Below are 27,567 nucleotides of genomic sequence, written 5' to 3'. Positions count from 1 at the left end.
AAAAAACTACTTCAAACATTTTGAGCAATCATGTAAGGGCAATGTATAAGAATATCATAGGAAATTCTACATATTAAATATCATTTAACTATAAACATCAAATATTATATAATCCTTTATTTGTAAAATCATATAAACCTCCTAAGTTTAAGTAATTTAATTAATTATCCTTTACTTGGTAAGAAAAGCTAATTTCCTCTCTAAACATTATCACGCAGGAAGTAGAAATTTTTTTTTTTTAAAATTTTCAAATGGGCTCAATGGAGTCCTCAGCCCACAATCCATAAAAGAACAGATTCTGAGAAGTAACTTTTAGCTCTCATCTAATTATTATTTACCCTCACTGTTAAGTGAAAATTCTTTTACACTTTCATTAAATACCGAAAATAACCTTCTAAGCTTCGTTAGGTTTATTTTTCATATTTCAAATTTAATTAGGTAATTTGGTTCACAATTTTTTTTTTTTCAAAATGTAACTTAGATTTTTTCTTTACCCCTTTTATTCCTTCAATTTTCTAATTTCAACTTAATTTCTCTTCTTCAATTCAAATTCACCCTATAATGTTTCCCATAGTTTTAATATTATATTTTCATTTTAAAAAAATAAAGTATTGTAATCATTATAAAAATTTAGGATTAAAGTTTATGCAAGATTTAATATTCGAAATTAATTTAGTATGAGTTTATTTGGAAATTATAACTTTGGCTTTTATAATTAAATTAAGGTTAGATGTGTTAAAATGAATATTAAATTTAAAATAACCGGGTGAAGATCGGCTATAAATTTACTTTTAAGGGTTTATATGCTTTAATTTTAGAAAATTGTGAAAACATATTGGAAAAACAGTTTGATGAATTTTCAAATCAAATTAAACTATTTTATACTTCAAACTTATTAAATTAAATCGACTTTTTCTATAACATAGAACCATTCATTTATGACGATGCATATTATTATTACTAAAGAACTTTATATTATATGTAAATTCTATGTAATGCATTTATTCTGTCGAATAATAATTAAGATCTCATTTTTGTTTTGAGTTAAAAGTAAGAGATTACAGCAAATATGAACTGTTTTTAAAATTTTTTTAATCCAAACTAAATCATTTTTTAACCTAAACTAAATTAAATAGCAAATTTTGAATGATTTGGGTTGGTTTTACTATTTCAACCGTTTTATGTACTTCGTTAATCACTTTTCTCAAATTTATATATAATTAAGGCCAAAGGACTATTTCCCACCCAAACTATGCGAATTCTCAAAGTTCTCCTCGTAAATTTTGAAAATCTCATTTGTCTATCCATGACCGTTTAAATCTATTAATTTTAAGGGTAAAATCGTTATTTTATATTTAATATTAAAAATAAATTTAAATATAATTTTATTCCCCCCCTCCTAAATTTAAAAAACTAACTTTTCTCCCCTAAACCAAGTTTAAAAAAATCACATTGCCCCCTTTCAAAATCGGTTCACTTTCTTTGGCCGTCTCTCCCTCCTGACGGTTTCCTTTCCTTCGAAGGCCCTCCTTAACTCCACCCTAACCTATCCGGCTTCGAGAGACGTCGTTTGAGAAGAGAAATCGTCTTGTCAGACGAAGACGAGACAACTCGTCTTTCTCTGGGAAGATGAGTCATCTTCATCTGGGAAGACAATTTCTCTTCTCAAACAATATCTCTCGACGTCGGATGAGTTAGAGTTGAGTTAAAGCGGGCCGTCGAAAGAAGGGGAATTGTCGAGAGGGAGAGACGGCCGGCGATGACGTTGGAGAAAGTGAATGGATTTTGAAACTAAATCCTAGGGGGTGAAATGTGATTTTTTTAAACTTGACTTAGGGGATAAAATGTTAACTTTTAAATTTGTAGGGGAGAAAATAAGATTAAATTTTCAAGGGTTATAGAATTTAACTAAAATTTTTTTAGCTAAATTGAGTCAACAATTTCTATTACTAGCGCAAGCTCAAGCCATGAACTTCTCAACTCAACAAACATAAACTTTATCTAAATATAATTGAGTCGAAGTTGAACCAAGATCCCTGGTTGGAAATGATTTCAATTCTTGCCTTAATTTTTATTGAAAAGAATTTGTATTAAGAAGATGACAAAAACTGTGACAGAAAACTGAAAAATGAAAACCTCCTTCACTTTTTCTCTCCTAAAATCTTGCCCTAATTGATTTGCATAACTTATTTACTTTCTAGTGCTTTTCTTTTTTCCATTGAATCATATTATTATTTTCTCTCTTATTTCTTTTTCAGTCATGCATGATTCTAAACAAAAATCATATCATTTTTACACCAACAATGCTATTTATATACATTTTTTAATATATATATATATATATATATATATATATATATATATATATATATATATATATATATATATATAATTATACGATATTTTATTATTAATTTAAAATTATATAATCATATAATAATATTTCATTTATATATTTAAAAGCATATACACATAGTTTTATTGATTTTACAAATATTGAATATAATATTTGAAAGTAAGCGATCTATCTGATTGATTAAATATTCTCAAATGGACAATAATAATCAGTAATAAAATTATATACACAATCAATAACATATCACTATATTATAAATGTTATTTTATTATTAATTTTAAAATATTAAATTATATGATGATATATTATTAATTATATATATAATATTATTTTAATAACTATTAAAAATATAAAATTTTTTGTCTGTCTTTCATGGACCCTTAGATTGCGGTCATATGCTTAATTATGGTCCCTATAGGTTGGTAAATATATAAAACTAGGGATATAGAAGAAGCTTCTTGGCAGAAAATTTCTTGCTGCATTTTGATTTTGTCCCAACATGGCTTTTACTGTTTTATAATAAAGTTTTAGCTTCCATTTTCTGTCTTATGCCAAAGGACTAACATGAGTTCTTTGCCCACATAAATAAAAATAAAAATTGTTTTTTTTGAAGTTAATATGGTTTAATATATAAACAATATTTTTAAAATCAGATCGATTAAACCATTAACTAATCTATAATCCAGTCTGGTCTACATATAAATATTAACTTATTTAAAATTCAATTAAACTTAGTAAATCCGTTGAACTAGAAAAACTATTTAAAACCGATAATTTGTAATAATTTTTTTTTTAATCTATGTAATGGAGTGTCAATTATTTAATTAATATGTTTGAAATTATATTTTATATATTTCATATGTTTTATATTTAAAAAATGTGATAAATATTTGATATAATTTAATAAATATATACTAATCTGACAATGGTTGAATCAATTCGTTAGCTAATTGAACCAATCAAACCATGAATTAGTAAGATAACCGGTTCTCTTGTCAGTTGGAAGCCAAACTTTATAAAAAAACATTACTCTTGATTTATTCTTCAAATACTAAAATCATATAGATAATTTTACTTGTAAGAAAGATGTATCATTGTGAAGAGAGGGCTTAGGAGGATTTGATGTTAAGTTATAATTATTTTTATGATTTGAAATTAAATGTTTAATGAAGTTCCAAATGAAATAGATATAAATTGTAACAAAACATTATTACTTGCATAGAGAGAGAGAGAGAGAGAGAGAAATAAAAATCATGGCTCTTGATGAAGGAGCATAATCATAAGGTCACATCACCTTTTTAATTTTTAATTTTTGAATTATTTATTTTTCATCAACTTTTGATACCAACCAACCAGTGACTTTTTCAAAGGAATGAGCCATGTGCAATGCTCTTCCCTACTAATTATTCCAAGCTTATCTTGACAATGATGCCCCCAAAAATTAAACCACTTTTCAATAGTCCTTTTTTATTCCTCAACAACTTAATTTTTTTTTTTTTAAGATGGAATTCCGTTCAAACTAGACTGTTTATTTATAATAAAATCAACTATATCAAATAGGTCAAACTCTTAATTTAATAATCGATTTTATAACTATTAAATCAGATAAATCAAGAATTTGATATTTCATTATTCTTTTATCTATCTTCCCATCAAATTTCAAAGAATTACATGCTTGCGACAATTTGGTGGATTGAGTGAATGTTTAACCAACCTTCTTTCCTTTTTTCAGTTCACCCTAACAAACAACTTTCACTTACCACATTAATGTCGCCACAAGCCAATAAATATACGACAGAGATTTTTATACCACTAATCATAGATTAGACCACAAGCCTATAAATATATGATATTGTAGGCTCGAATAGACTTGAATCTACCCTAACCCACTCCACACATAAATTAAAAAATAAAATTTAGTGTATAAAAAATTTTACAAATTTATGTGTACAAATTGAGATAATAACTTAAAATTAAGTGATGCATTTGTTTATTTTTACTCCCGTTACATACTTTGTCTTGCGATATATATCACATATTTTGTTGAACAATTAAATGCCTTCACTCCGATACCATAAACTATTTCCAGAGACTAATATGTATTGTTATACATATATCGATACAATCTCATTAACTGAATTATTATAACAATAAAATTATATATATAAATTATGATGTGTTACTATATGATTAAGTATTATTTTATATTTAATTTTTAACTATCTAATCACATGATAATATGCTATTATTTGTATACAAAATTATGTACAGAAGTTGTGCGCATATTACTACTCTTACTATAATTGTAAAGCAATTATTTCAAGTCAAATAGAAAGGACCCAAAAAATAACCTTTTTCCATGATATAATAGATTTTGTAGTTTTCAATCTGGACAAGTAAATGTGACAAAAAATGCATATCCTCTTGCCACTGAATTGTACAGAAACTCAAAATCCTTCGACATGGAAAACAACAAGGAGAAGAGATAAACATATAAAATAAAATTCTGTTACAGTGCCAAGACACCACTAATTATCTATCAAATTGAACTTTCAAAGTAATTTAATTGAACCATGCATGCATTGAAGTTTATTCTTCTTATTATTAATCCTTCCTCAAGGGAAAAAAAAAAAAAAACAAGACAAAACATGATCTAATTTACAATTTTCATAACATTGCATTAAGCTCGATTAATTTTTCAACAACAAATGGGGCACTTAATCAATCCATTTTCATTACATTCTGAGCATCTAATGAATAATTCTTCGGAGTCTCCATCTCTGAAAACCTTGCAGCTGCCATTGCAGTTCAAACAAACCACAAATCTAATGTTTCCGCAGCCGTTGCAGGGGCTGCTATTCAGGCTCAAAACTTTAATTCCTTCGAGGAGTTTCTTCAGCTTTCCTTGTTCGTGCAGTGTCACAACTTCATCAGCTCCTCCGATAAACCTCCCCTTAACGAAAAGTTTCGGAGGAATCGCTCTTCCTCTCAGCAATCTCCACAGTTCATCCCGGAACTCCATGTGCAGTGAGACGTCGCGCTCCTGGAATTGAATCCTGAGGCTCTCTAACAAAAACCTGACGGTGTTGCAATTTTCGAATGTCTTTCTGATTCCTCTCAGGCTTGTTGTGTAAAAAATTACAGAGTCTTCTCCTCCTGGAGGACAGTTTTTTTCGAAATTGGAGAGAGATATCAGTTCAGTTTCGATGATTTCTGAGGCGGGTTTAAAGTTTTCTTTGTCAGGAATATCATGGAGTTTCAGTGGAGTTTCCTCATCTAATTCTTCTTTGTGAATTTCCGGGGAGAGATTTTTCTGATTGGGAAATTTTTGTGAGGGGCTTTTGTGAAAGGCCTGGCCGGATTGTTTGAAAGAATTGATTGAAGAAACAAACTTCAGTTTCTTCAGGAATCTGCCCTTCACTCCTTTCATTTTTCTGGTTTTCAGGATTTTGATGGAAAGTGAGATAAGAATTCAGAAGAGGGTTGAAGAAGTAAGTGGAAAACTGAAAAGCTGAGATTGGTGGGGTGCTTTTGAAAGAATGCAAAACGCTAGCAGAGTGGAGACCACCCTTCTCTATTATCCTCTCAGAAGTCCAAGAAAAAAACACTGTGGTGCCTCATCATGACAGAAACATCTTCCCCACATTACAAAAACTAGAAAAAGAAAAGGTGAGGGAAAAGTTTTCAAGGGGTTTGTGTGTCATTTTCCGGGAAAATTTAACCGAGAAAATTACCAAGAAGGCCAATCATGATGGTTTGTGGTGCAGAGAAAGATAGTTTCCCTATTCATACTACTTTAAAGTCGGAAAAATTGCCTTACCCTTTTGGAGTGGTCACCACCAGTACTGAACTTAAAGACACTTGATAAAATTTAATGGGTATTTATATTTTAAGAAATTGATTACAAAGTTACGGTCTTGATGCATCTAATTTTAAAGTATGGAGAATAATATGAGGAGATTTTTAATTATTTAAACAGAAATTAAAAAAAACTAATTTTAATTAATTTGATAATCATATGACTAACGTATTATCATGTTATTAAACGTTGTTATAAGAATATTATTAAGAAACCCACATAAGATTTGCAATATATAACTTAGAGTAAAAAAACAAAAAAATGTTATATACATCCAAAATTTGGTATTGAAATCAGTATAGACATAGGAGCTGATGGAGCAATTTGAATTGTGATGTCGAAGAGGAGTCGGATTTACCCCATCAGTTTTCATGTCTATTGGTACAAATTTTAGTACTGAATTTTTTTGTGTTTGTAACATTACTGTAAAATTAAATGATTGTATTAGCTTTTAGGTGTGTATATTTTGAACTTCAAAAGCATTCTGCCGCAAAAATGTTACACGATATTTGTATCATAAATGTTTGATTTTAAATAAGAGTAATATATATATTTTTAGTATATAATTTAAGTATATATATGATATATTATTATGTGATTAAATATTATTTTATTTTTAATTCAATATTATTCAATCATACGATAATATATTATTGATATACATAAATTATATGTATATATATAGAGAGAGAGAGAGGGAGAAAGTTTTATTGATTAATGGGGTAATAATTGAGTGGCAACTAATTTGCTCTTTCCTCTCTTTGGATTGGATTCCTTTTTAGTTAGGTGCCAACATAAGTGACCAAACTAGCTTTTTGAGCTTTGACTTGTAATCACTAATAATAGAATCCAATTTAACTAGGTTTCTAAATTCGTCTGAAACAGTCCTCAATGTATTTTAAAAGTTGCAGGGCAGCAGTTGCCAACCACTAACTCTCCCAAAAACAAATTTTAAATTTCTGTATCTTATTCTTTTATCAAACTACATTGTGTCCATTTTAAATATATAAATAAATATATATTTAATATATATAATTATATAATTAAATAATTTTAAATTAAAAATAAAATAAAATTTAATTATGTGATAACATATAATATATATACTTATTTATATACTTAAAACAAGTACTAATAGTATTGCCCTTTATTTTTTAATCAAAAGGAATGCAGCACAATTTTAATATAAATATTAACAAAACAATTTCTCTGGAAAAAAATAAAAAAAATTAATTCCAACACATACACACTCCAATTTTAAACACTACTAGAAGATTATAATTTTTTTTTTTAAATTCAAATCTTTTTCTTGCCTAATTGAAGATCCCATATCAATAAATTAAATAATATTTACATTCCAAAAAATTAAATTATAATTATCATGTGACTAATGTGATTATATAATATTATTATATGATTGAGTGTAAATATAAATAGTGTATTACTCAAAAACGAGCTTCAATATTATCAAAGTATTTAATATTCATATAACAATCACGCATCATATTAATGATTAAGAAAATATAAATAAGCACAAAAAAAATTATAAGAAATCAAATAGACAGTAACAGACCCAGAGATCAAATTTTAGAGAGTTAAAAGAAATGAAAATAAAATATAAAAGTGTCAGTTAAAAATAATTAAATAAAAAATTAGTACAAAATTTTATGAATTATATTAATAATTTTTTAGCAATATTATATATATAATTTTATATATAAATAACAATGTATTATTATGTAATTAGATAATTAAAATTTATCGTTATTTATATTTATTTATATAATAATGTATCGTTATTTATACATAAAAATTAGATACATAATTTTATCAATAATTTTTTATTTGCATAAACTAATAATTTTTCAAACCTAAAAAAAGTCCACTGACCACTCTTGACCCCATCGGTCTCCCATTGCAAACAGGAGCATGTGCCCCTAGTCTTCTATCTCTTATTAAATTGAATATGTTCACTCGAAAGCTCTTTCTTATTTTCTTGTTCATTACCATTTTCATCTTCTCAATCATCAACAAATTTATCTGTTCTTTTTTCTTTTTAATCAAATACTTAAAAGTTTGACCCAAACCATCATGTCCCCCGTACCTTTATGCAATGAAACACAATTATATCTCAGCGTAAACTGATCTCTTTTATTATTATACTAGTAAAAATATGTTCAACCAACTACACATAAAAATTGACATCAAATGTTAGCACATTGATAAAACATTAGAATTTTCAAAATAAAACTCTAGATTTGAGTTTGATTATTGTATCCTAAAGTTTACCTGTTCAACCAATTTGATGGGATGCCCTAGTTACCAAAAAAAAAAAAAAAACTACACATGAAAACTTAAATCTGATCAATCATCCCTACAACTGAATTTTGATATGATCAGTAATTTTATACAACATTATGATCATATACTTGCGTACAGATTAGTATTCAATGCTAGACCATTGTGTTGCTCTTGCCTTTTCGAGTCTTTTTTTTTTTTTTTCAGAAAAGCATTGCCCTCAAGGATAAAATGATATGCAATTCACTGTAAAGGAACACAGGATGAAATTCTTAATTTTCTGAAGTTAAGGTTCTTTCTATCCTTTTAAGTTTATGGTAAATGTTACGCATCACATAGTATTCATTAAAGTCTGAGATATGATACATATCGCATGATAATGAACATTGCCGTAAGGTAAATTCAAGGAGCTAGGCTTAAAGAGTGTTTCCTTTTTACATGCTAAACTTATATGCAGCAAGATAAAGAGGAACACAGCAAAGAAATCTTTGGAGCACTCAAATATCGGCCACAGAAGATGCAAATCCAATGTCAAAATCAAAGGTAATGCAAGTTAGCTCCCCCTTGTTTCCATCCAGCATTTTCATCTTCAGAGAATAGGAGCCCTACAAAAACAAATAGATTATGAAATTATTAAAGGCTGATAGGTGCTAACTAATTTTTTTCTTATCTTCACTTTGTAAAATCAACATCACCATGTTATATCACATCTAAATCAATCAATTAGTCCGATATGGTTACAGTGACTAAATGAACAAAGTGATGCAAAATGGCTAAATGTTACGAAGAAACATGGGCAACAAGACAAAGAGAAAAAAAAAGAGCCAAAAGTGGGATAGGAGTCTCTTGGTGAGGTGGATATGAGCAAGAGTAGAAGAGTAGCGTCTCTTGGTGAGGTGGATCGATCTAAGCATAAAGGGATATAAGGAGACACGTGGGGAAGCATGGAAATTGGGTGAGTTGGGGACCAGGAGAGGTATATAAAAAAGGTCTTGCAGTCAAAGAAAAGAGGAGAGAAAAATACAAGAAGAAATTAGAGACAGGGGCTAAAGCCTTTGGGGGCATATTGGCACCCCTGTTGCCAAACCATTTCTTTTATTCTGTCACTGTTAATTCTTCATGTCTGCTTCTGTTCTAGTGTATAGATAGATTGGTGTTATTGGAATCCTAAAAAAATCATTACAAATATTCAGTGTTTGCTTCATAAAATCTCTTGACTGTGTTGTGTGGAACTATTATAAATTGATTGAGTGTGTTGATTTGATTGCAGAGTTGAATTAAGTTAGCAATTTCCTATAAAAAAGAATCAGAGCACACAATTTTGAGGATGTAAAGAGTAGATATCATAAAGGATGACAGTGAAAGATGGAAGCTCGTCCAACAATTGATGCAGTTGGAAATTTAGGATATGTAGAAGAATGGAATCTGTCTCTGCTATGAATGCAAGGATGAATTGAATCACGATTGTAAACTGTTAAGAACCCAACTTTATTTAACAAAAATAAAGGATAAAAACACAAAATACACAATAAAATAAAATTATTTCATTAATCAAAATATTACAAGGATAAACTAAACAATTCGAGGAGTTCAAGGCCTCTCATTTCAGACAGTTCAAGAAGCCCAGGACATCTCATTTTCCGACCATTCGAGGTGTCGGAGATCTCTTTAAATCAGCCAAGGTTGGTTGTCCAAATTACAAAACCCTAATATTTTTTTTCTCTCCCCCTTTTTGAACCCTAAAAACCCTATTTATAATGAAAACCACCATTGAATTGAAGACAAATGTTACAGACCTGGAAATTTGGCTCCCTGGGAAGACTGATTGTTGCACTCAAACTCCAGAATCCAAACAAATATACAGAAACAAGGCTCCAACACTCAACACAATCAAGGAAGACTGTAGTATTAGATGAAATGGTAGAAATGTAACTCACAAAACCATTGATTAAAAGGAGTTTGCATTGGGCGGATATTTTCCAGAAATGAAATACAATAGTTTGTTAATTTGTCTAGGACTCTATTAACATGCAACTCTCAAAACTCATAAAGGAACAAAATAAAAAACAACTTCAGCAAAGTGTTTATCCTGCATTCAAGAGGCTGGAAACTCTCCCTCAATTTCCCTAAATTTGCTGTAAAATGATTGATGCCCTGCTGCTCCTCTCCACTCCCCTTTTTGTTCCTCAACAGCGTCCTCCTTCTTTTTCTATGCATAATTGTCTGTCCTCTCCTTGCTTGCCACGTTTCTCTTGAACATTTTGTGGTCCAGCTCCTTTGCTGTTTTGCTGGTACTCTTTCCTTTGCTGTGTAGCTGCCATCTGTCAATTCCAGCTTTCTGCCATCTGTCTTCAGCCTTCCTTCCTTTCCATGCTTCTTATGGGGCACATATACTTGTATCCTAACATTACCCCACCCATCCAAAGACACCTTGTCCTCAAGGTGTGGATGAGAAAAAAGTTGTTTGAGAGTCTTACACAACTCCCAAGAATTCCCACAGTCCAAAAGTCGTTTCCATTTAACAAGTATCTCTTCATTCACGCTTTGCAAATTTCTAAACAATATCTTGGCATTATTCGCATGGCTATTCTTGTAGAGTCTGATAATCATAACATTAGTTGTAGCCACTTGAAACTTTCCATTTAACAGATCCAATGAATGTGATGGGAAGTGATACCAGTCATCCTCTCTAAAGCTTGAAGTGAACATATACAGATGAGGTATATCGATGCACCTCTTTAGGAGGTCACATTGCCAAGTTGAGTTCTAGAGGGAGCAACATCTATTACAGTAACCATATAAATTGAAAATTTTCCATTGGGGAAAGACAACCATTGTAAAGCATCATCAATGCCCTTGCCTCCATCCCCAATAAAGACCCACAATTGTTGTAATTCAAAATTGAAAAATTGGCCAAATCTTTAGAAAACATCCACCATGGCAATGGCAACAAGCATGCCAAAACTCGTGCAAAAATTGGCCTTGCATCTATATCAATCAGTTTCAAACAATGATAAATGGCTGACGAACCATGGTCATCCGTTTGTTAGTCTCCGATAAATATGAGGTGTCAGATTTTTGGGATTTTGAGGATTTGATTGTGAACTCGATTGAAGCAGGAAAGGGAATGGGTTACTGGCTTATTAAGCTGGGTTTGGTCACTGTGAATAAAATCTTCTTCTCTCTTTTTCACAACTTTTTCATAACTCACTTTTTCAAAACTCAACTTTGTCACCCAAAAAACCAAACATTCCAGTGTATGAACTGAGTCCAACAGCTTGATCTAATCGGAGTTGTCCATTTTTCCGTTGTATCTTGTTAGCCTAACATTTTGGACCTTCTTCCCGTTGGATTCGTCCTCAGAATACATAGGAAGCTATCATTGTTGTGAGCCTTGGTCGAATTATGGGTTCATCTCCATCGTTGTCGATCTTGGATGGGGATGATTGGACTAAGATTTTCCAACAAGGAACCAAGCCTCTAGACACAACAAAAATTGGTTTACGGTGACAGTCTATGAGTTGCATGTCGGCTTAGTAGATCCTCCCTTCACCTCCTTAGCCATGTCTTCTCTAATTTCATGCATAATCTCAATCCACACATCCAATCGGCCGTCTTGCTTTTTTGTCTTAATAGTCATCTTGAGAACCAGAGTAGGTGATATTGATGAGTCTACCATTGAATACAGACACAAGTCTAGGCATTTGTTGCAAAGGAAAGGGATCCATTTTGAGTTTAAGTTGTTGAAAGTAGTGCTGACAATTTTCAACATGACCGGTTAACCCAATATGACACGACATAAAAAATATCGGGTTAGGGTTGAGTTTTGTTGGTTTTGGACGCTTGTCTATTTCATTACTTGAGAAGGTATGCATTATATCCAAAAAATTGACAAGTCATAATGATTTTGCTCAATTGTTGGTGCAATACTCCTAACACTTACCACAAAGGAAAAGAATTAAAGACTTTTATGCTCAGTGATCTTTACTTACATCTCCAAGGAGGGCTAATTTGCAAGTGCTTGGATAAGCAAGGAGTAAGCTTTTGTACTAGGATGAATGCTAATGAGATATATGAAAGCTTGAGGAGTGAAACACATTTGTTGGCATCCAAGAGAGTCTATGGTGTAAGGGAATATGAAATGGTAAAATTTTAGCTTTTAAATCAATATGGTTTTCCTTGGCTAGTGAGTCTTACATTAATGAGTCCCAATTACAAATTTTTTGTTGTTATTGGAGATCACCACCATGCCTTGCTTATTGATTTAAGAAATGAGAAGTCTACTACCACCAGGGATGGTCACCATTATTACTCTTTTGCATCTTCAAGGAACTCGAATAGATGTGTTTTTGCTAAAAGAGATCAGGATAAGACCTGACGAGTTTGGGATGTTAGGAACTTGTCTGTGCCAATTGCAACTCTTAAATGATACCTAGGGGCCATCTGGTCAATTTGGGTTTTGAAGCAAGCAATGAGTAGTAGTCTCATTTCCACTCTAAAGACAAGGTGGCTCTTGTTAGACAGGATAACATTAGGACCTAGGATGCACGGAAGAAGCAAATAAGCAAGAGTAAAGAAGTAGTGTCTCTTAATAAGGTGGATCAATCTAAGCATAAAGGGTATAAAAGGAGACGTGTGGAAACAAGGAAAATGGATGGAATGGGGACTAGGAGAAGAATATAAAAAGAGTCTTGCAAGGAAAGAAAAGAGGAGAGTAAAAATAGAGACAAAACTAGAGACGGGGTTGAAAGCTTATAAGGGGATATTGGCACCCCTGTTGCCAGACCATTTCTTTTATTTTGTCACTATTTATTCTTCATTTTTGCTTCTGTTCTTGTGTATTGACTAGTGTTATCACAATCCTAGAAGTGTCAATAAAAATATTAAGAGTTTTTGTTTCATAAAACCTCCTGATTATGTTGAGTGGATCTATCGTAAATTGATTGAGTGTGCTGATTTGATTGCAAAGTTGAAGTTTTCTATCAAAGTCTTATAAGTTGCATTAAAAATCATAGGGGAATTTAGATTTCAAACTCCTTATGTTTCCTTGCTCTTTCAAGAATATTTAGTAAAAGGCAAGAATATGTAGTCCAAAAGAAAATTACCCAACAAATTTGTGTGGGAACATTGATCAATGTAGCCACATTTCTAGAGAGGAAATGTGTCCACTAGAAATATCTAATCATGAATTCTGGCCAAGCTGCAAACTTAGAAAAAGTATACTTAAGAAGTAGCATTGATAAGAAAGACCAGGGACAGATTGACAGATATTATAAAGTATTTTCTCATAATGTAAATGACATGTGCAAGGTCAACAGAAACATGAACCTGTAGGAAAAAATCATTGCAAGTCTTGCATCAAATTTAACATGAGATCTTTTGGTTACAAGATTAGACCTTTTATAGGAACTGAACAATGAATAAAGCTAATCTTTGCCAAGAAATTTAGCAGTGACATTTCAGTTTTCTCAGTAGAACTCAGATCATAGTAATTGAACCAAGCCACAAGATAAAGGTCTGATTCAATTTCTTTTCCTCTAAAATTTGAGATAAATTTGTTTCATTTTAAAAAATGTTGTTTCCATAATAAAAAATTAATCAGTAACAATATAAGATTCTGACTTACAGGTGGAGTAAATCCAGGTAAAATTTGTGAGTGAGCAACCACAAAATCGCCAATTGAAACAGGGCAAGAAGTCTCATCGCAAAGATCATGAGTCTCACTGTGGATGTGCCATCCAAAGTATGAAACATCTATCACCAGTTTTCCTCCAGAGATTGCTTTATCTGTATAGAGTATACAAGTCAGTCTTGGTAGCATAAAAATTAATTTAAATTAAATGTAACAACTCGCTCTCATCAGAAGGCTCAAAAAATTTTGAAGGTTAAAAAATAAAAAAGCTACTACCGCCCTCTCTGTTATGCACATATACACAAGAAATACATACAAACACGATTACTTAAAAAGAAATGAGCAAATATTTCCAGAACCCCTGTTATGAGTGCAAATCCTTCAAATGATGAAGAATCTAATAAGTTGAACCAAATGCTATCCATTCCCCATATCTGGAGAATGTGAGGCCTACATAAATCATAGAAACTGCTAAAACATATAATATGTGACAAAGATGAAGCCATCACAAAATTATTTTCTTTGGCACTGTCATATATGTACTTCATTGCATATGAATGTTATTTACTGTAACAAATATAAATGGAAATTTCAAACCATAAAAACTTATTAATATTTTCGTCAACAGTCAACACCACAAGATGCATGGTAAAACAATGCTGCATATTTATATATAATGAAGATGGCAAAAACCTTAGTAGTAATAAGCAATCAATCAAAAAAAGTAAGAATCAAAGAGAGAAAATGAAAATTAGATAACACCTGTGTTAGCAGTGATGCTGAAGGTAGCTGTCTTGCCTCTTGCCACCGGATCAGGAGATATCTCAACTCCTTTGACTTCTACACCATACTCAGCCTTCTTATCTACAATCATAAAAAAATTTATTCATCAGCTCCAGATTAATTTAGCTGGCAACAACAATAATAGTTACAACAAAAAATATCCCAAATTGTTGGGAGCGCTCATAAAAAGAGCTAGCAAAAGAACGTTAACGCCTAAAAACACTTTCTAAAAGTGATTCAACCAGAAAATTTCAACACCAAACACATAAAAACTTTCATTGAAAGCTAATTATATACCTAATAACATTAAAAAAAAAAAACATAAAACCCTGAAATATTTTCATCTTCTATTTAAATTATTCAATTCTATTTGATTATTTTTACTAAAACTACATAATCTACATTGGCAATACATATTCAGTCCAGCACTTTTCAAGCAGCACTTCAGTCACTTGACTGATCCAGAAGGTGCACTACTACATTTGATTCAGAAATATTATCAGTTTAATAGAAAAAATAAAACATAGAAACATAAACTAAGTTTCACAATTTGAAGGCGATTCCACTCTCTCCAAAAACGAACCTAAAAGCACTATATGAAATCATCATATATCTCCACAGAATCTAAACAAAACTAGAACAAAACGAACACATAATTCAATCAAGTGCTCCCCAAAATATCATTTCTAAGTCCTCACCTTAACGAACTCTCTATCTGATCGGGAGTGAAGCAATTTCATTATTACATTCGAGCACTAAACAATTAAAATAGTAATAAACAAAATTTCACTTCATAAAGATTATTCAAAATCTCAAACAATTTAAACAAAATAAACCATCTCTTATAATAAACTAACCTAATTCAACAATTCCAATACAACAACGAATTAAAAAACAACAAATAATCAAATAAAATCAAAGAGCAGTTATAGAAAAATACCGCAGTACTGAATGTCCTTCGCTTGAGTCAGACGTACAACCAAACAAAGCGACAGTACGATCATCACCTTGAACTTAATTATCGATTCCATGATCAATTCAAAGTTACTCCGACTTAGGCTTTGATTGTAGGATTTTTTATCTATCTTTTATTTTCTTACAGAGGGCGAGTTGACTACTTCTGAGTTTTAATATATGGTGGTAAAGAGCGCTCGGATACTCTAGTGTGCAGTCGGTTTTAAGTAGTAACTGCTGTAGAAACTGTATGCCATCTCCACCGTTGATGTAACCCGTTGAGTGAATGGAACCCCTAGGAATTAGTTAGCTGTAAGATCGGACACAGACGATTTGGGGCCAGCATGATTGGTAGTTGGGTTTGAATTGGAATTGAACGTTCGGTGAAAGAGGTTTAACTAGATAATTAATTAACGTATTTAACTTTTCTTAATTTATAAAAATAGATAAATTAAAGGTTTGGTTTTAATATATTATTAAAAATAATTTAAATTTATACCGTTCAATTAGAGTTAATTTTGAATTGAGTTGAATTTATTTGAGTTCAAATTTAATTTGATTTATATATAGTTGAGCTCGAGCTCATCTAACTCGTGAAAACTAAACTCGAATTCTATTTGAATTCGATTAAACTATTTTTTCATTATTAAAATGACGTTGTTTTAATACATATTAATCAAAACGATATCGTTTTGTATCAAAATTTTTAATGAAAAATTTGGCGAATAGCTTTAACTAGACCAAGCTCGTATAGGCTAACTCATTTCAGATTTGTTCGAGTTAAACTTTAGCTCGAATTTAAATAAATTCAATTTGAATCTAATCCTACTTCTAATATATAAAATTTTATTTTTTATCACATAAATTATCCATCCAAAATATGATAAAAATAATTTAAAGTATAACATTAGTATTATAATAATTGAGCATGTACTTTTGTTTTTCTTATATACTTTTCTTGCAGTTGCCAAATATCGTTGAAATGTTATGGTGCACCCACATGTATGTAATGCGTAAGCTCGTCCCTTGGATTGTTAATCACCATCAATGATCAAAGCGCACACTCCGATCATTAATTTTTTAATCCGATATATATAAAGAGTAATACTATGTATACCTATTTTGGATATATAAATATATACACACTTATATGTATCATCATATGATTGATTATTGTTTTATTTTTAATTCAAAATTATCTAATTATATGATGACACATATAAATATGTACATATTTGTATATCTAAAATAGATACACATAATTTTATCGATATATAAAAGACAATAAGCAATACAAAAGATTTGATATAAACTATCTTTAATGAAAGAAAAAAGCTAAATACCTATGTGATGTGCCACTCAACGTCTGATTAAATAACAGATTCCCACCTTCATGTTTGAAAACATTAATTTTTGCAAATATGTTAAAACTAATCATTAGTTAAAAAGTAGAAGGGAGTTTATCTGATTTGATTTAAATATTATAATGTATATAATTAACTATCTTCACGTTTTAAAGATTTAAAATATTATAATAATACTTTTACTAGACTAAACTGTGAATAATATTATAAAAATAAAAATATTATTTTGTTTAATTTTCTAAAGATAAATAAATATTTTTTCTATTTTTTAAATTATTATATCCATTTTATAATTTTGAAAAAATAACTATAATTTTAATAATTTATAATATAATATTTACCACCTTAATTCTTTGTGTTTTATTAAGTTCTTTGGGGCTGTAAATAACACTTTATAATTTTGAAAAAATTAATTATAGGCTTAATAATTTGTTATATAATATTTATATTCCTAATTTATTGTGTTTTATTAAATTCTTTAAAATCATAATTATCATTTTTAAAACTATCGATAAATGTATTAATTTTTTTTTTAATTTTAAAAACACTTTAAACTTTTTTGAATATAAAAACCCCTTAAAATTATTATTTAGATTCCTTATATTTTCAAAAAATATAGTTTTTTCAAATATACAATTATATCTCATTCACACTGTTATTTATATTTGTAATAGTAAAATTTTTATTATTTTTAATTAAAATTAATATAAATCAAAGTAACAAAATTAATTAAAATTAAAATTAATATAATAGATCTAATGTATTGTTTTAATTCGATACATCTTATAGTACGAATTATTTTTTATTTGTATTATATCGTATCTAAAATACATATCGTGTATGATAGACTACTGATAATATAGTTTAAACTTTAAATTTAAAACTAATCAATAGGTGTATTTTATTTTATTTTTAAATATATATAATATAATAATAATAATGTGTCTTTGAGTTGGTGAACAAAGATTAGGAAACAAGGAATTGTTTTTGTTTTGACCAGACAATTATAATACATGCGCCATGAATTGTGCAACTAATTGCTATTATATTTTTAGCTGTTTGCTCTCACAACGTAATGTTACATGATTTCGAATTATTATAAGAAAAACAACCGTTGGAATGAGAGAAGTAGAGTTGAAAAGACTTTTCTGTCCTTCAAGAGTTGTCTATGGAATTTTCATCTTTTATGGATCTTAACGGGACCATATACAGTGCCTCAAAGTTTGTCTGTCCAACGACATTGGACAGTTCCTGATTATAAAAAAAAAAAAAAAAAAAAAAAATCTTTTTTCATTTTTAATTAAAGTGACTCAATATTTAAAAAAGAAAACTAATTTGACTTTTCTCTTGGAATAGGCTGGTTTCTTGTTTCTTGGACACATTGTTCACTAGTGAAAGGTATTATTTGGTACATTTTTGTGAAGCTCCATCACATCTTTGTATCATCCATTCATAAATAATCTACTTTAAACACTTCATAATAGTTTAGATCTAATTGTTATAAACAATTATTACTTAAATTTAGGATTGAATTTGAGCCAAATAAAATATGACCAAAATAATATTATTTTAATATGTATAAATCAAAATAATATTATTTTATTTGAGCCGATTTTATTTTAAAATTTGAATAAGCTTGAATTGAATCTACCCTTATTTAGAATGCATCTATTTACTGACAACTTGGGCAAGCCAAAATACCTGCTTAAATTGGGTTGTATTGCATGATATCAAACATCTACAGAGAAATGATGCTGTAAATGTGAGCAGAAATCTCTGCCATACTGGCATTTATTGCTTTGGTTTCTTGACCTTACTGTCTGTCTTGTTTTGTTTTGCTCTGTTTTGAAGCTATGTACTTTGCTGCATATTTTCATGAGAAAATGGCTCCCAAATTCGTATCAATCTTCGCGGTTATCAAATCAACTATAAGCTTAAATGCATTGAATTGGAATATGTGGATTGCTCTAAGATTTTGAGACGTTTTGCATAAGAGGCCATGATCAATTTCCTGCTAAATATCATTAATTCTACATGAAAAGGAAAAACGAAAAAATTTCCAAGTTACAACGATCTGTTTACTCAGATGAAATAATTATCAACTAATTTCGCCTGCTTGCTGCCAACGGAGCAACTTCAGCTAGAGGCGTGGATTGCGGCGTTGGCAGTGGAGACGTTCGACAGACGGGGCAACTTGGGTGCAATCTCAGCCATGGATCGACGCATTTGACATGAAATAGATGGTTGCAGTCCGGCAGAAGCCTAAGCATATCGGAGTTTTTGTAATCTGCTAAACATATAGAGCAACACATGGCGGTGGAGTCATTTTTCTGAAGCTTGGCTTCGGAATAAAGCAACTTCGGGTAACTCTTGATGGTGGCCTCATCGAGGCCTACATCGATGACTAAATTTGGAGGGTCATGATCCTGCCCCTGCTGCGGCGGCGGCTGCTGCTGCCCCCCTTGTTGCTGAGCCCTGGTGCAAAAATAGGAAGCTAAAGTGATTGTTGTGATGAGTAGAAGAATTCCGACTGAAACCCCGATGCCATAACCAAACCCTCCTATATCGTTTGAAGCTAAGAATCCAGATGAGTCATTTGTGGTGTTGCTCATGATCTCTGTAAATGATGATAACAATGTGAAATGTAATTGAAGGAAACAAAAACAGAAGAATGGTTTGGCCAGCCATTGAAATTGATTTAGAAGAAAGTTTTATTTGGGGATGTCAAGGCTTAAAAAGTCAACTATAAAATGAAATATAGAAAGAGATGCGTGAGAGGAAGTATCGGTGAAATTTTTAATTGAGAATGTATTTGGGTTGAAGTAAAGATACGGTCTTGCAATACATTATTAGGTTTGTCAGGGTTAAAATGTTATTTATGCTAACTAGGGGTGGAAAGTTGATCTAAACCTTGGGTGGGAAATGGAATTTACTCCTTTCAAATAATTTTTCCAGCAGCTTGCTTTCACACAGTGAAAAACAAAACTAACGCAACTTGACCAACTTAAAGCTTCAACTTTTTACAATAATAACGACGGTGACAACAATGACGACGGAGACGATTCTCTTCCTTCTTCTTCTGACAACTTCATCTTTCCTTGTTGAATCCGGCGATACCAACAACGTTTACTCTCCATGCGCCGACACCACGGTTCAGATCGACGACGGCTTCAGTTTCGGTATCGCCTTCGCTCAGAGAACAAGTTTCATTTACAACAACTCCCTTCAGTTGTCTCCCTGCGACCGTAGACTCTCTCTCTCCTCCGCAAACTCGCAGATCGCCGTTTTCAGACCCAAAGTTGACGAGATCTCTCTCCTCACTATCAATACTTCTTCGTTCTATCCGGTTACTTTCTTTCCTTTCTGTACAAATATCCTTTAGCTACAGTTACTGTTAGATTAGTTAGAATTTGAAAGTTTCGTTGTGTTAGTTTGAGTTTGCTTATGTGGGTTTTTGTTAATTTAGGTTTTTGTCGCCGTTCTGAACCTAATTGCTTTGAAGGTTTTGTGATTGTTTTGTGGTTACTAATTGAATGATTAGAATCTTTTTTTATGGTTTAATTAGAAGTAGAAGCTTTTGTCTGGATTAATTATGCTTCTGGTTTTTAGGTTTATTAGGTTTTTGTTGCACTTTTTCAGCTAGCAGCTAGCTGGGCTTTTGGATATGATTTATGGTTATTGATTGGGTAATTAGTCTTTCATAATTTGAGAATTCTATGAACTAGTGCTTCAGAATTGGCTTCTATGCGATTTTAAGAACTTTTATTAGATTAATTTCGCGTTTGTTTATATGGGTTTTAATTAATTTAGATTTTTTTTGCTGTCATTAAGCTAATGGCTTAGTGTGTTTTCTACTTTTTTTTTGGTAATTATTTGGATGGATAGTCATATATAGCTTGGAAAGTGGATGAACTTATGCTTAAGAATTGGTTTCATTGTGAAGGTGTTGGTAAGTTTTAATTTATTTGTTCTATAACGTTTCAAGTTTTAAGAACTTTTGCTGGATTAATATTCTTTTTCTTGTAAGGTTATCCTTAGTTTATGTGGTAATTAATTGAATGATTTGTCTTTCATCGTTTAAGAGTTTGATTAGCTTAAGCTTTAGTCTTAAGAATTGGTTTCAATTCGAAATTGCTGGTGATGTTGATTAGTTATTGCTGTGAAGGTTTTCATGTTAATGCTGGAAAAATGGGAAACTTGCAAAACTTTTTTACCTATATTGTGATGTGAAATGTGCAACTTGAAAACAGGAGGGTAAGACTTATACATTGTACAACTCTGTGCTTATTATCAATACCGATTTTATCGTAGAATGACCGTTAATTTCTGTATAATACCTATGCTATTGTTGAATGAACCAGTTTCTATGTTATAGCGGCTGCAGTTGAGTATAAATTTTTGTATGTAAATTTTGGTAAGCATGGGATGAACCATGCCCTTGCAGTGTTATTGATGCTAATACTTGATGTATACTAGCCACAAAAGTTAGGCATCATGCTATCTTCTGAAAAGACTGAAGATGGTTGTGTAAACATAATTCTGTGTTTAACAATTTAGGTTCTAATCCTTGCAAAGCAATTCACTTGAAAGGAATATCAACCTTCTTTGGCATTTCTTGGACAACTTCTTAAAAAGGCGTTTCTTCTTTTTGTCTAATAACTTGTCATCTCATAGTAACTATGCCTTGCAGGATACTTACGGTGGGTATATGGTTGCATTTGCTGGTCGCAAATATGCTGCTAGGTCCCCCTCTGCCTTTGTTGCAAACACTACATACACCGTAACCAGCTTTACCCTGGTAATAAAGAATCCAGACTCTTTTGGATCTCCTCAACTTTAGGTTATGTAAAGATCTTTAACAATTGATTGTTAATTGCAGGTGCTTGAGTTTAAGAAGGGTAGGCTACAGAACTTGTATTGGAAAAGGGATGGCTGTGCTAAATGTGCAGGACAATCTAACTTTGTCTGCCTCAACAATGTTGATTGTGCCATCAGAACTTCGAGCTGCAAGAACCGTGGAGGTTCTGTAGATTGCAGCCTTGGAATACAGTTGGCGTTTTCTGGCACGGATAAACACTTCTCAGTTCTCAACTCGTGGTATGAAGTAAATAACCTTGGACAATACTCACTCTATGGCCTTTATTCAAATCTCAAGGATTCTCTTACAAGCCAGTATAACAATTTCTTCTAGTTGTACTTAAGATTGTTTGTAGATCTTTCCTCGTGTAATTTTTCCCTGTATTTTAAAGGAAATTAACTCTACATCTCTCTCTGTCTTTTAGATTTTTCTCTTGTTTATGTTTCTTGAAAGTTATGGCGTGTAAATTTTCTTACTAAACAATCATTTGAAGATTATTACATTTGAGTTCTTTTTTCATGATGCTGGCTCTGTTGAATTTTTATATCTAAATACAGATTCTGAAAACATCTCCTAGTAGAGCCAAGAAACATAATTGTATTAAGTTATATTTGTATATGACATCATTTTTATTTGTGAAAATAAAAAGTTTTTATGACAATTGCAGTAGTATCTGGTATATTGAAACTCGTACGTTAAGATTGTCTATGGCCATGGTTCCCATTCAATTGTAGTATGCAGTGCATAGAACTCACCTGGTGAGTTCATACAGGGCTGTTAATTAAAAGGCCAAAAGACTTATTCCCACCCAAGGTATCGTGAAATCTCAAACTCATACTCGTTATCTTTTAAAAACTCAAACATCTATCCGTTATTCAACTTCTATTAAAATTTTTTGTTAGAGCTAATGGTAAACCATTATTTTACCAGAAATATTAAAAAATATAATTTTACCTCATTCCCCCCTCAAGGTTTGAAAACTGACAATTTCACCCTAGTTTCAATTTTTCCAATTTTGAAAAAAGACTTTTCCCCTTGCCCCCCCAAATCCCTAAAGTTTCTTTCTACTCTCTCCAATAACCATTTGACCACGGAGACCATTTAAAAATAAGACAAAGAGAAGTCTTCATCTTTGTCCAGGAAGAGACGTCTCCTTGTCTCATCTTTAGATGGTCATCGAAGAGGGAAAAAAAAAAACTACGGATTTTGAGAGAAAATGTCGTTTTTCAAAATTGAAAAAGTTGAGGTTGGGATGAAATTATTAGTTTTCAAAAATTAGGGGGCAAATGAGATAAAATTATAATTTTTTTAATATTTCTAATAAAATGATGATTTTACTCTTAATACTAATAAAAAATTTTTAAAAAAGTTGGGTGATAGGTGGGTGTTTGGTTTTTGAAAAGTTAATGGGTATAAATTTAGGATTTCACTATATCTTGGATGGGAATAAGACTTTAAACCTAATTAAAATAACTTTTTTTTTTTTTATGTACCTTTTTATCCAACTTTTTTTTCATTATACTTTTCTATCCCAAAACTGGATTTCATACTTATTAAATCCTTACCAATAACTTTATCACCCTAACCTCCACCATTTTTCATTCAAAAAACTCACCGGTGAAGTTGCAAAAAATTTCAAATACTTTCTACAACAAGATCATTACATTCCAAATAAGTTTCCTTACTCAATTTACATCAAACAGAAGAATTTCATTCTTTTGTGTTATTGATAAAAGTTTCAAGTAAATCACAATGAAATCTTGATGTTTTTGATAGAATGTGTTGTATTTTTTCGTATTTTCGAACTTACATTAGTTACATGATTGTTATACATACATAAACTGTTGTAAGTGTCAAAGTAGAGAAAATTTAATGTTCAAGTTGAAGGAAAATCAGAACTACAGTTTTCTTGGAAAATGATATGCAGTAGGCATATATGCAAGTGGGCGTCTATGTGTGTGTGCAAATGCAAGTGAGCGTATATGCATCTTGGTGTGAATGTGTCTTGGCAGGTAAGTGTTTTGGACCAAAAATGAATTTTTAAACTGTTAGGATTTAAGGTAAATGTGCAATAATCCAAGGGGGAAACATGAAATGCATATGGGAATATAATTGTTCATTCTAGGTTTTTTAGGGATGCTAGTGCAATTCTCACATCGTTTCATCATTTCAAAACCCTAAATTGATCGTGTTTCTTTCTGTAGTATTATGATAGAAAATGGTTGAAGCAATATTTATGATTGGAAATGATGGGTGGTGGATTACTAGAGCTAACAATACTTCAAAGTACAAAGGCAAGGTTCAAAGATGGGTTATAGTTCGCCTAGAAATTAATTATGATGGATTGATAAACGTCATCTATTTTTGATTGAATATCAACCGAAGCTATAATGATGTACACTTATTTATGCAAAATGCAAGCACACTAAAAAATTTGCCTTATGAGGTTTGAGATGACTATGATGTTCGGGTTCTGATGAGGGTATCCAAAGGACAAAAAAGGTAAATGTCAGGTCTTATTGTGCCAGTGAGCTGTAAAGAAATGAAAACCGACTATGAACAATAGCATCTTGAAAGACAACATAGGGTGGACTTATCCTCAAGCATGGACAATGTTAACTTTTTAGATAGTATAAATTTGGAGACAACCGTAAAGTGCGGTGCAAGAAGATGATAGAAAAACTTCCATGACGGTCTTTAGGTTAGTGTAAGGTTGCTGTAGTTGTTGAGGATTATGTAGAAGGTTGAAGGGTAGTAGAACCAATTTGTGGTGCATTTGACAGAGGTGATGAGATAGATGACATTGCAATGGATTATATTAAGTTGGATGAATTAGAAGTTGTTGGCAGCTTTCGAGAAAATGATAATTATGAGGGGAGTGGTCCTAATGGGTTAGCCGAGGGTATTGAATATCATGACGTTCCAATTCATCACGGGTCCACCCTCATAAATATTCAAGTTTCAAATCTATTTCGTTGGGATTAAAAGCCTTTAATAGATGTTTAGAATGAGGATATTGATAATTTTGTTCTACACTGTGATGAAATTTTAAAAGTAAAAGATTACTTTAATAATAATTAATCATTAATAGATACATTTCAAAGACATGTATTGGAAAATGATTATTAATATAAAGTGATCTGTTCTAGCAAGACTCGATGGGAAATCGAATGTACGCATGAGCAATGTAAATGCAGAGCATGAGTTATCAAACTAGATGATAGTGACATTTTGCCATGATGTGCTTCAATATGATGATTATAACATTGGAAAGTTTCAATGAAAATTTGGCCAATGGCTTTTAATATCTATTTTATTGGTAATACTTAATGCATTATAGATAGTGATCGACCAATTGAACTCTTTTAAGATAATAGTATATTCTCGATCACAAAAGGATATATGCGAATCCCAAAGAGGTATGATAAGAATCTCAACCAATGATAAAAAAGATTTTTTACCTTAAAAGATAAAATTAGAAATTTCATTAATTGTTATTAAGAAAATATTAATTAAGAAAATAAATATCAACAACAGTTGATCGATCGATATACATATTTGTTTGATCATTGGTTGCTCTTAGAAATTCGAATATTAGAAATGATTGATTAAGTTATTTCTAAAATTTTAGTTTACCCTATACTCCAATGACATCAAAGCACATTCTGAAAAAAAAAGAAAAAAAGAATTGATCTTATCTTGGGTGCATTTTTTAATGTCTTAACAATTTATTAAAGAAGTATAATATGTGAAACTACTTACAAATTCAAAATTCAAAGAAGCCCATTGTTTTCTATTATTCCACATAAAATTTCAAAAAAAGCATTAGATATTAAATTAATTACCTTAACAAAGCCAGAAATGAAATTAAATTCTATACTATAAATTGTTTCTTAAGAATCATGACAAATAGATTTAACCTGTTCTAATTACACCAATTAAATTTAAATATTACTCTAAAAATCCGTGTTTTATATTCCCTTTTTGCCCCTCAACATTAATGAAAATTAATTTTGTACTTCATTTATTTCTGTATATAAATGCACTTTCTCTTTTGGGTTCAAGCATGAAAGAACTCACAAAACCAAACATGACGAGGAAGAAGGTGAACCTTGCTTGGATAGTGAGTGACAGTGCTAGAAAAGCTTGCCTGAAAAAAAGAAAGCTAGGGTTAATGAAGAAAGTGAGTCAACTAACCACACTGTGTGGTGTGAATGCTTTTGTCATTATTTGCAGTCCGGACGACAAGGAGCCATCAATGTGGCCATCTCGCCCGGTGGTCCAGCAACTTCTGACGAGGTTCCAGACCCTGTCCGAGATAGAGCGCAGCAAGAAGATGATGAATCAAGAAAGGTATATCAAAGAAAGGTCAACCAAAGTTGAGGAGCAGTTGAACAAGTTGCAAAGAAAAAACAAAGAATTGGATGTTTCCAATCTCTTGTTTCAACACCTTCATTTGGGTAAGAGACTAAGTGAATTTAACACAAGTGAATTGCATGGTTTGTTTTGGTTCCTGCAGGAAAGGAGGAAGGAAATCAAGAAGAGACTTATCTATTGTCAACAAGTTAATGCTGTTCATGAAGCTGAAGCCTTTCCTCCTCCACTACCGGCAGAGAACAAACAATCTCCAACCGCCGTCGGTGACATGATCATGAGGAATCCCATAGAGTCTGCTCTGTGGGATCAATGGTTCATGGAAGGGGTGAATCACAGTGAGAATGAGGCAAATCTAGGGCTAAGGGCTCCAGATCAAACAATATTTGACACCAATTTCAATTATGCTACAAACCAAATGGAGTTAGCCCAAGGAAATTTTATACCTAATTATAATAATGAACATCCTGACCAAATGCAGCTGCCTTATGAGACAAATTTCAACCTGAATCCAAGTGGTGGTGGCCATGCTAATGAAACTCTTTTACCTTCTGAGTTTGAGTTTTTCATTGGATCAGGTGATGTTGGGATCCCTTTTGATGTCACCAAGCCATGAAAACAATGTCTGTCTTTGAATAAGTTTATCAACAAATTAATTTCTCACTAGATTACTATGAGGAATTAATTGAATAATGTGTTGTATGTAACTGTCCAGCAGTGAACTTTGTTCTCTGTTCTATCTATATGTTTCCATATTGGTGGATCTAAAATGAAGTACTGTATGATTTTCGATATATAATAGTATGTTTTTAATATTAAAGTAATGAGACTAAGGTCAAAGATGGCTGTAGGAACAATATTAAAGCAATGAGACTAAGATCAACGGTGGTTGTAGAAATATATTAAATCTATAAGTGTAGAGATTGAAACTCATATTACATAAAATTTGAGTTTATAAATGTAGAGATTGAAAATCATATTACATAAAACTTATATCATTTTTATTTGATATAAGACTTTTTAGTCGCACTCAAATGCAACCACCATAGGTGATTAGACCCGTCATTTGATTGGGTGCATTGCCACTTA

The 27,567-nt window shown here is 31.2% G+C and overlaps 5 protein-coding genes across 5 annotated transcripts; 2 read left to right on the top strand and 3 right to left on the bottom strand.

Annotated features, from left to right (window-relative positions):
* Nucleotides 1-5,010: 5,010 nt before the first annotated feature.
* Nucleotides 5,011-6,147, bottom strand: LOC123229950 (uncharacterized protein At5g39865-like). Its single transcript, XM_044656010.1, has one exon. It carries the CDS (start codon nucleotides 5,784-5,786, stop codon nucleotides 5,055-5,057), a length of 732 nt encoding a protein of 243 aa, XP_044511945.1. The 5' UTR covers nucleotides 5,787-6,147; the 3' UTR covers nucleotides 5,011-5,054.
* Nucleotides 6,148-8,789: 2,642 nt separating this feature from the next.
* On the bottom strand, nucleotides 8,790-16,059 carry LOC123224245 (putative phosphatidylglycerol/phosphatidylinositol transfer protein DDB_G0282179). The gene is made up of 4 exons (XM_044647856.1): nucleotides 15,869-16,059; nucleotides 14,908-15,009; nucleotides 14,140-14,300; nucleotides 8,790-9,118 (listed from the first exon to the last, which is right to left on the bottom strand). The coding sequence occupies exons 1-4, from the start codon at nucleotides 15,957-15,959 to the stop codon at nucleotides 9,011-9,013; spliced, it is 462 nt and encodes a 153-aa protein (XP_044503791.1). The 5' UTR covers nucleotides 15,960-16,059; the 3' UTR covers nucleotides 8,790-9,010.
* Nucleotides 16,060-19,229: 3,170 nt separating this feature from the next.
* LOC123194073 (RING-H2 finger protein ATL70) lies at nucleotides 19,230-20,106 on the bottom strand. Its single transcript, XM_044607213.1, has one exon. The coding sequence runs from the start codon at nucleotides 19,856-19,858 to the stop codon at nucleotides 19,349-19,351; it is 510 nt and encodes a 169-aa protein (XP_044463148.1). The 5' UTR covers nucleotides 19,859-20,106; the 3' UTR covers nucleotides 19,230-19,348.
* A 102-nt stretch (nucleotides 20,107-20,208) lies between these two features.
* Nucleotides 20,209-22,623, top strand: LOC123194066. The gene is made up of 3 exons (XM_044607200.1): nucleotides 20,209-20,592; nucleotides 21,937-22,044; nucleotides 22,126-22,623. Exons 1-3 carry the CDS (start codon nucleotides 20,293-20,295, stop codon nucleotides 22,435-22,437), a joined length of 720 nt encoding a protein of 239 aa, XP_044463135.1. The 5' UTR covers nucleotides 20,209-20,292; the 3' UTR covers nucleotides 22,438-22,623.
* A 3,571-nt stretch (nucleotides 22,624-26,194) lies between these two features.
* Nucleotides 26,195-27,094, top strand: LOC123223225. The gene is made up of 3 exons (XM_044646385.1): nucleotides 26,195-26,287; nucleotides 26,341-26,457; nucleotides 26,624-27,094. Exons 1-3 carry the CDS (start codon nucleotides 26,195-26,197, stop codon nucleotides 27,092-27,094), a joined length of 681 nt encoding a protein of 226 aa, XP_044502320.1.
* The last annotated feature ends 473 nt before the right edge of the window (nucleotides 27,095-27,567 follow it).

Source organism: Mangifera indica, chromosome 1, assembly GCF_011075055.1.
Source record: "Mangifera indica cultivar Alphonso chromosome 1, CATAS_Mindica_2.1, whole genome shotgun sequence".
Classification (NCBI taxonomy): Eukaryota; Viridiplantae; Streptophyta; class Magnoliopsida; order Sapindales; family Anacardiaceae; genus Mangifera; species Mangifera indica.
This window is presented reverse-complemented; position numbering and strand designations above follow the sequence as displayed.

Bases quoted from the DNA above. Each gene is read 5' to 3' on its own strand.
- LOC123194066 (XM_044607200.1), top strand. From the start codon at position 20,293: ATGACGACGGAGACGATTCTCTTCCTTCTTCTTCTGACAACTTCATCT. The intron at 20,593-21,936 runs GTTACTTTCTTT...TATGCCTTGCAG, and splicing joins ATACTTCTTCGTTCTATCCG to GATACTTACGGTGGGTATAT. The intron at 22,045-22,125 runs GTAATAAAGAAT...TGTTAATTGCAG, and splicing joins CCGTAACCAGCTTTACCCTG to GTGCTTGAGTTTAAGAAGGG.
- LOC123223225 (XM_044646385.1), top strand. From the start codon at position 26,195: ATGACGAGGAAGAAGGTGAACCTTGCTTGGATAGTGAGTGACAGTGCT. The intron at 26,288-26,340 runs GTGAGTCAACTA...CATTATTTGCAG, and splicing joins AGCTAGGGTTAATGAAGAAA to TCCGGACGACAAGGAGCCAT. The intron at 26,458-26,623 runs GTATATCAAAGA...TGGTTCCTGCAG, and splicing joins AAGATGATGAATCAAGAAAG to GAAAGGAGGAAGGAAATCAA.
- LOC123224245 (XM_044647856.1), bottom strand. From the start codon at position 15,959: ATGGAATCGATAATTAAGTTCAAGGTGATGATCGTACTGTCGCTTTGT. The intron at 15,010-15,868 runs GTATTTTTCTAT...TTATGATTGTAG, and splicing joins GAAGGACATTCAGTACTGCG to ATAAGAAGGCTGAGTATGGT. The intron at 9,119-14,139 runs GTAAGTCAGAAT...TTGTTTTTGTAG, and splicing joins TACCTGGATTTACTCCACCT to GGCTCCTATTCTCTGAAGAT.
- LOC123194073 (XM_044607213.1), bottom strand. From the start codon at position 19,858: ATGAGCAACACCACAAATGACTCATCTGGATTCTTAGCTTCAAACGAT.
- LOC123229950 (XM_044656010.1), bottom strand. From the start codon at position 5,786: ATGAAAGGAGTGAAGGGCAGATTCCTGAAGAAACTGAAGTTTGTTTCT.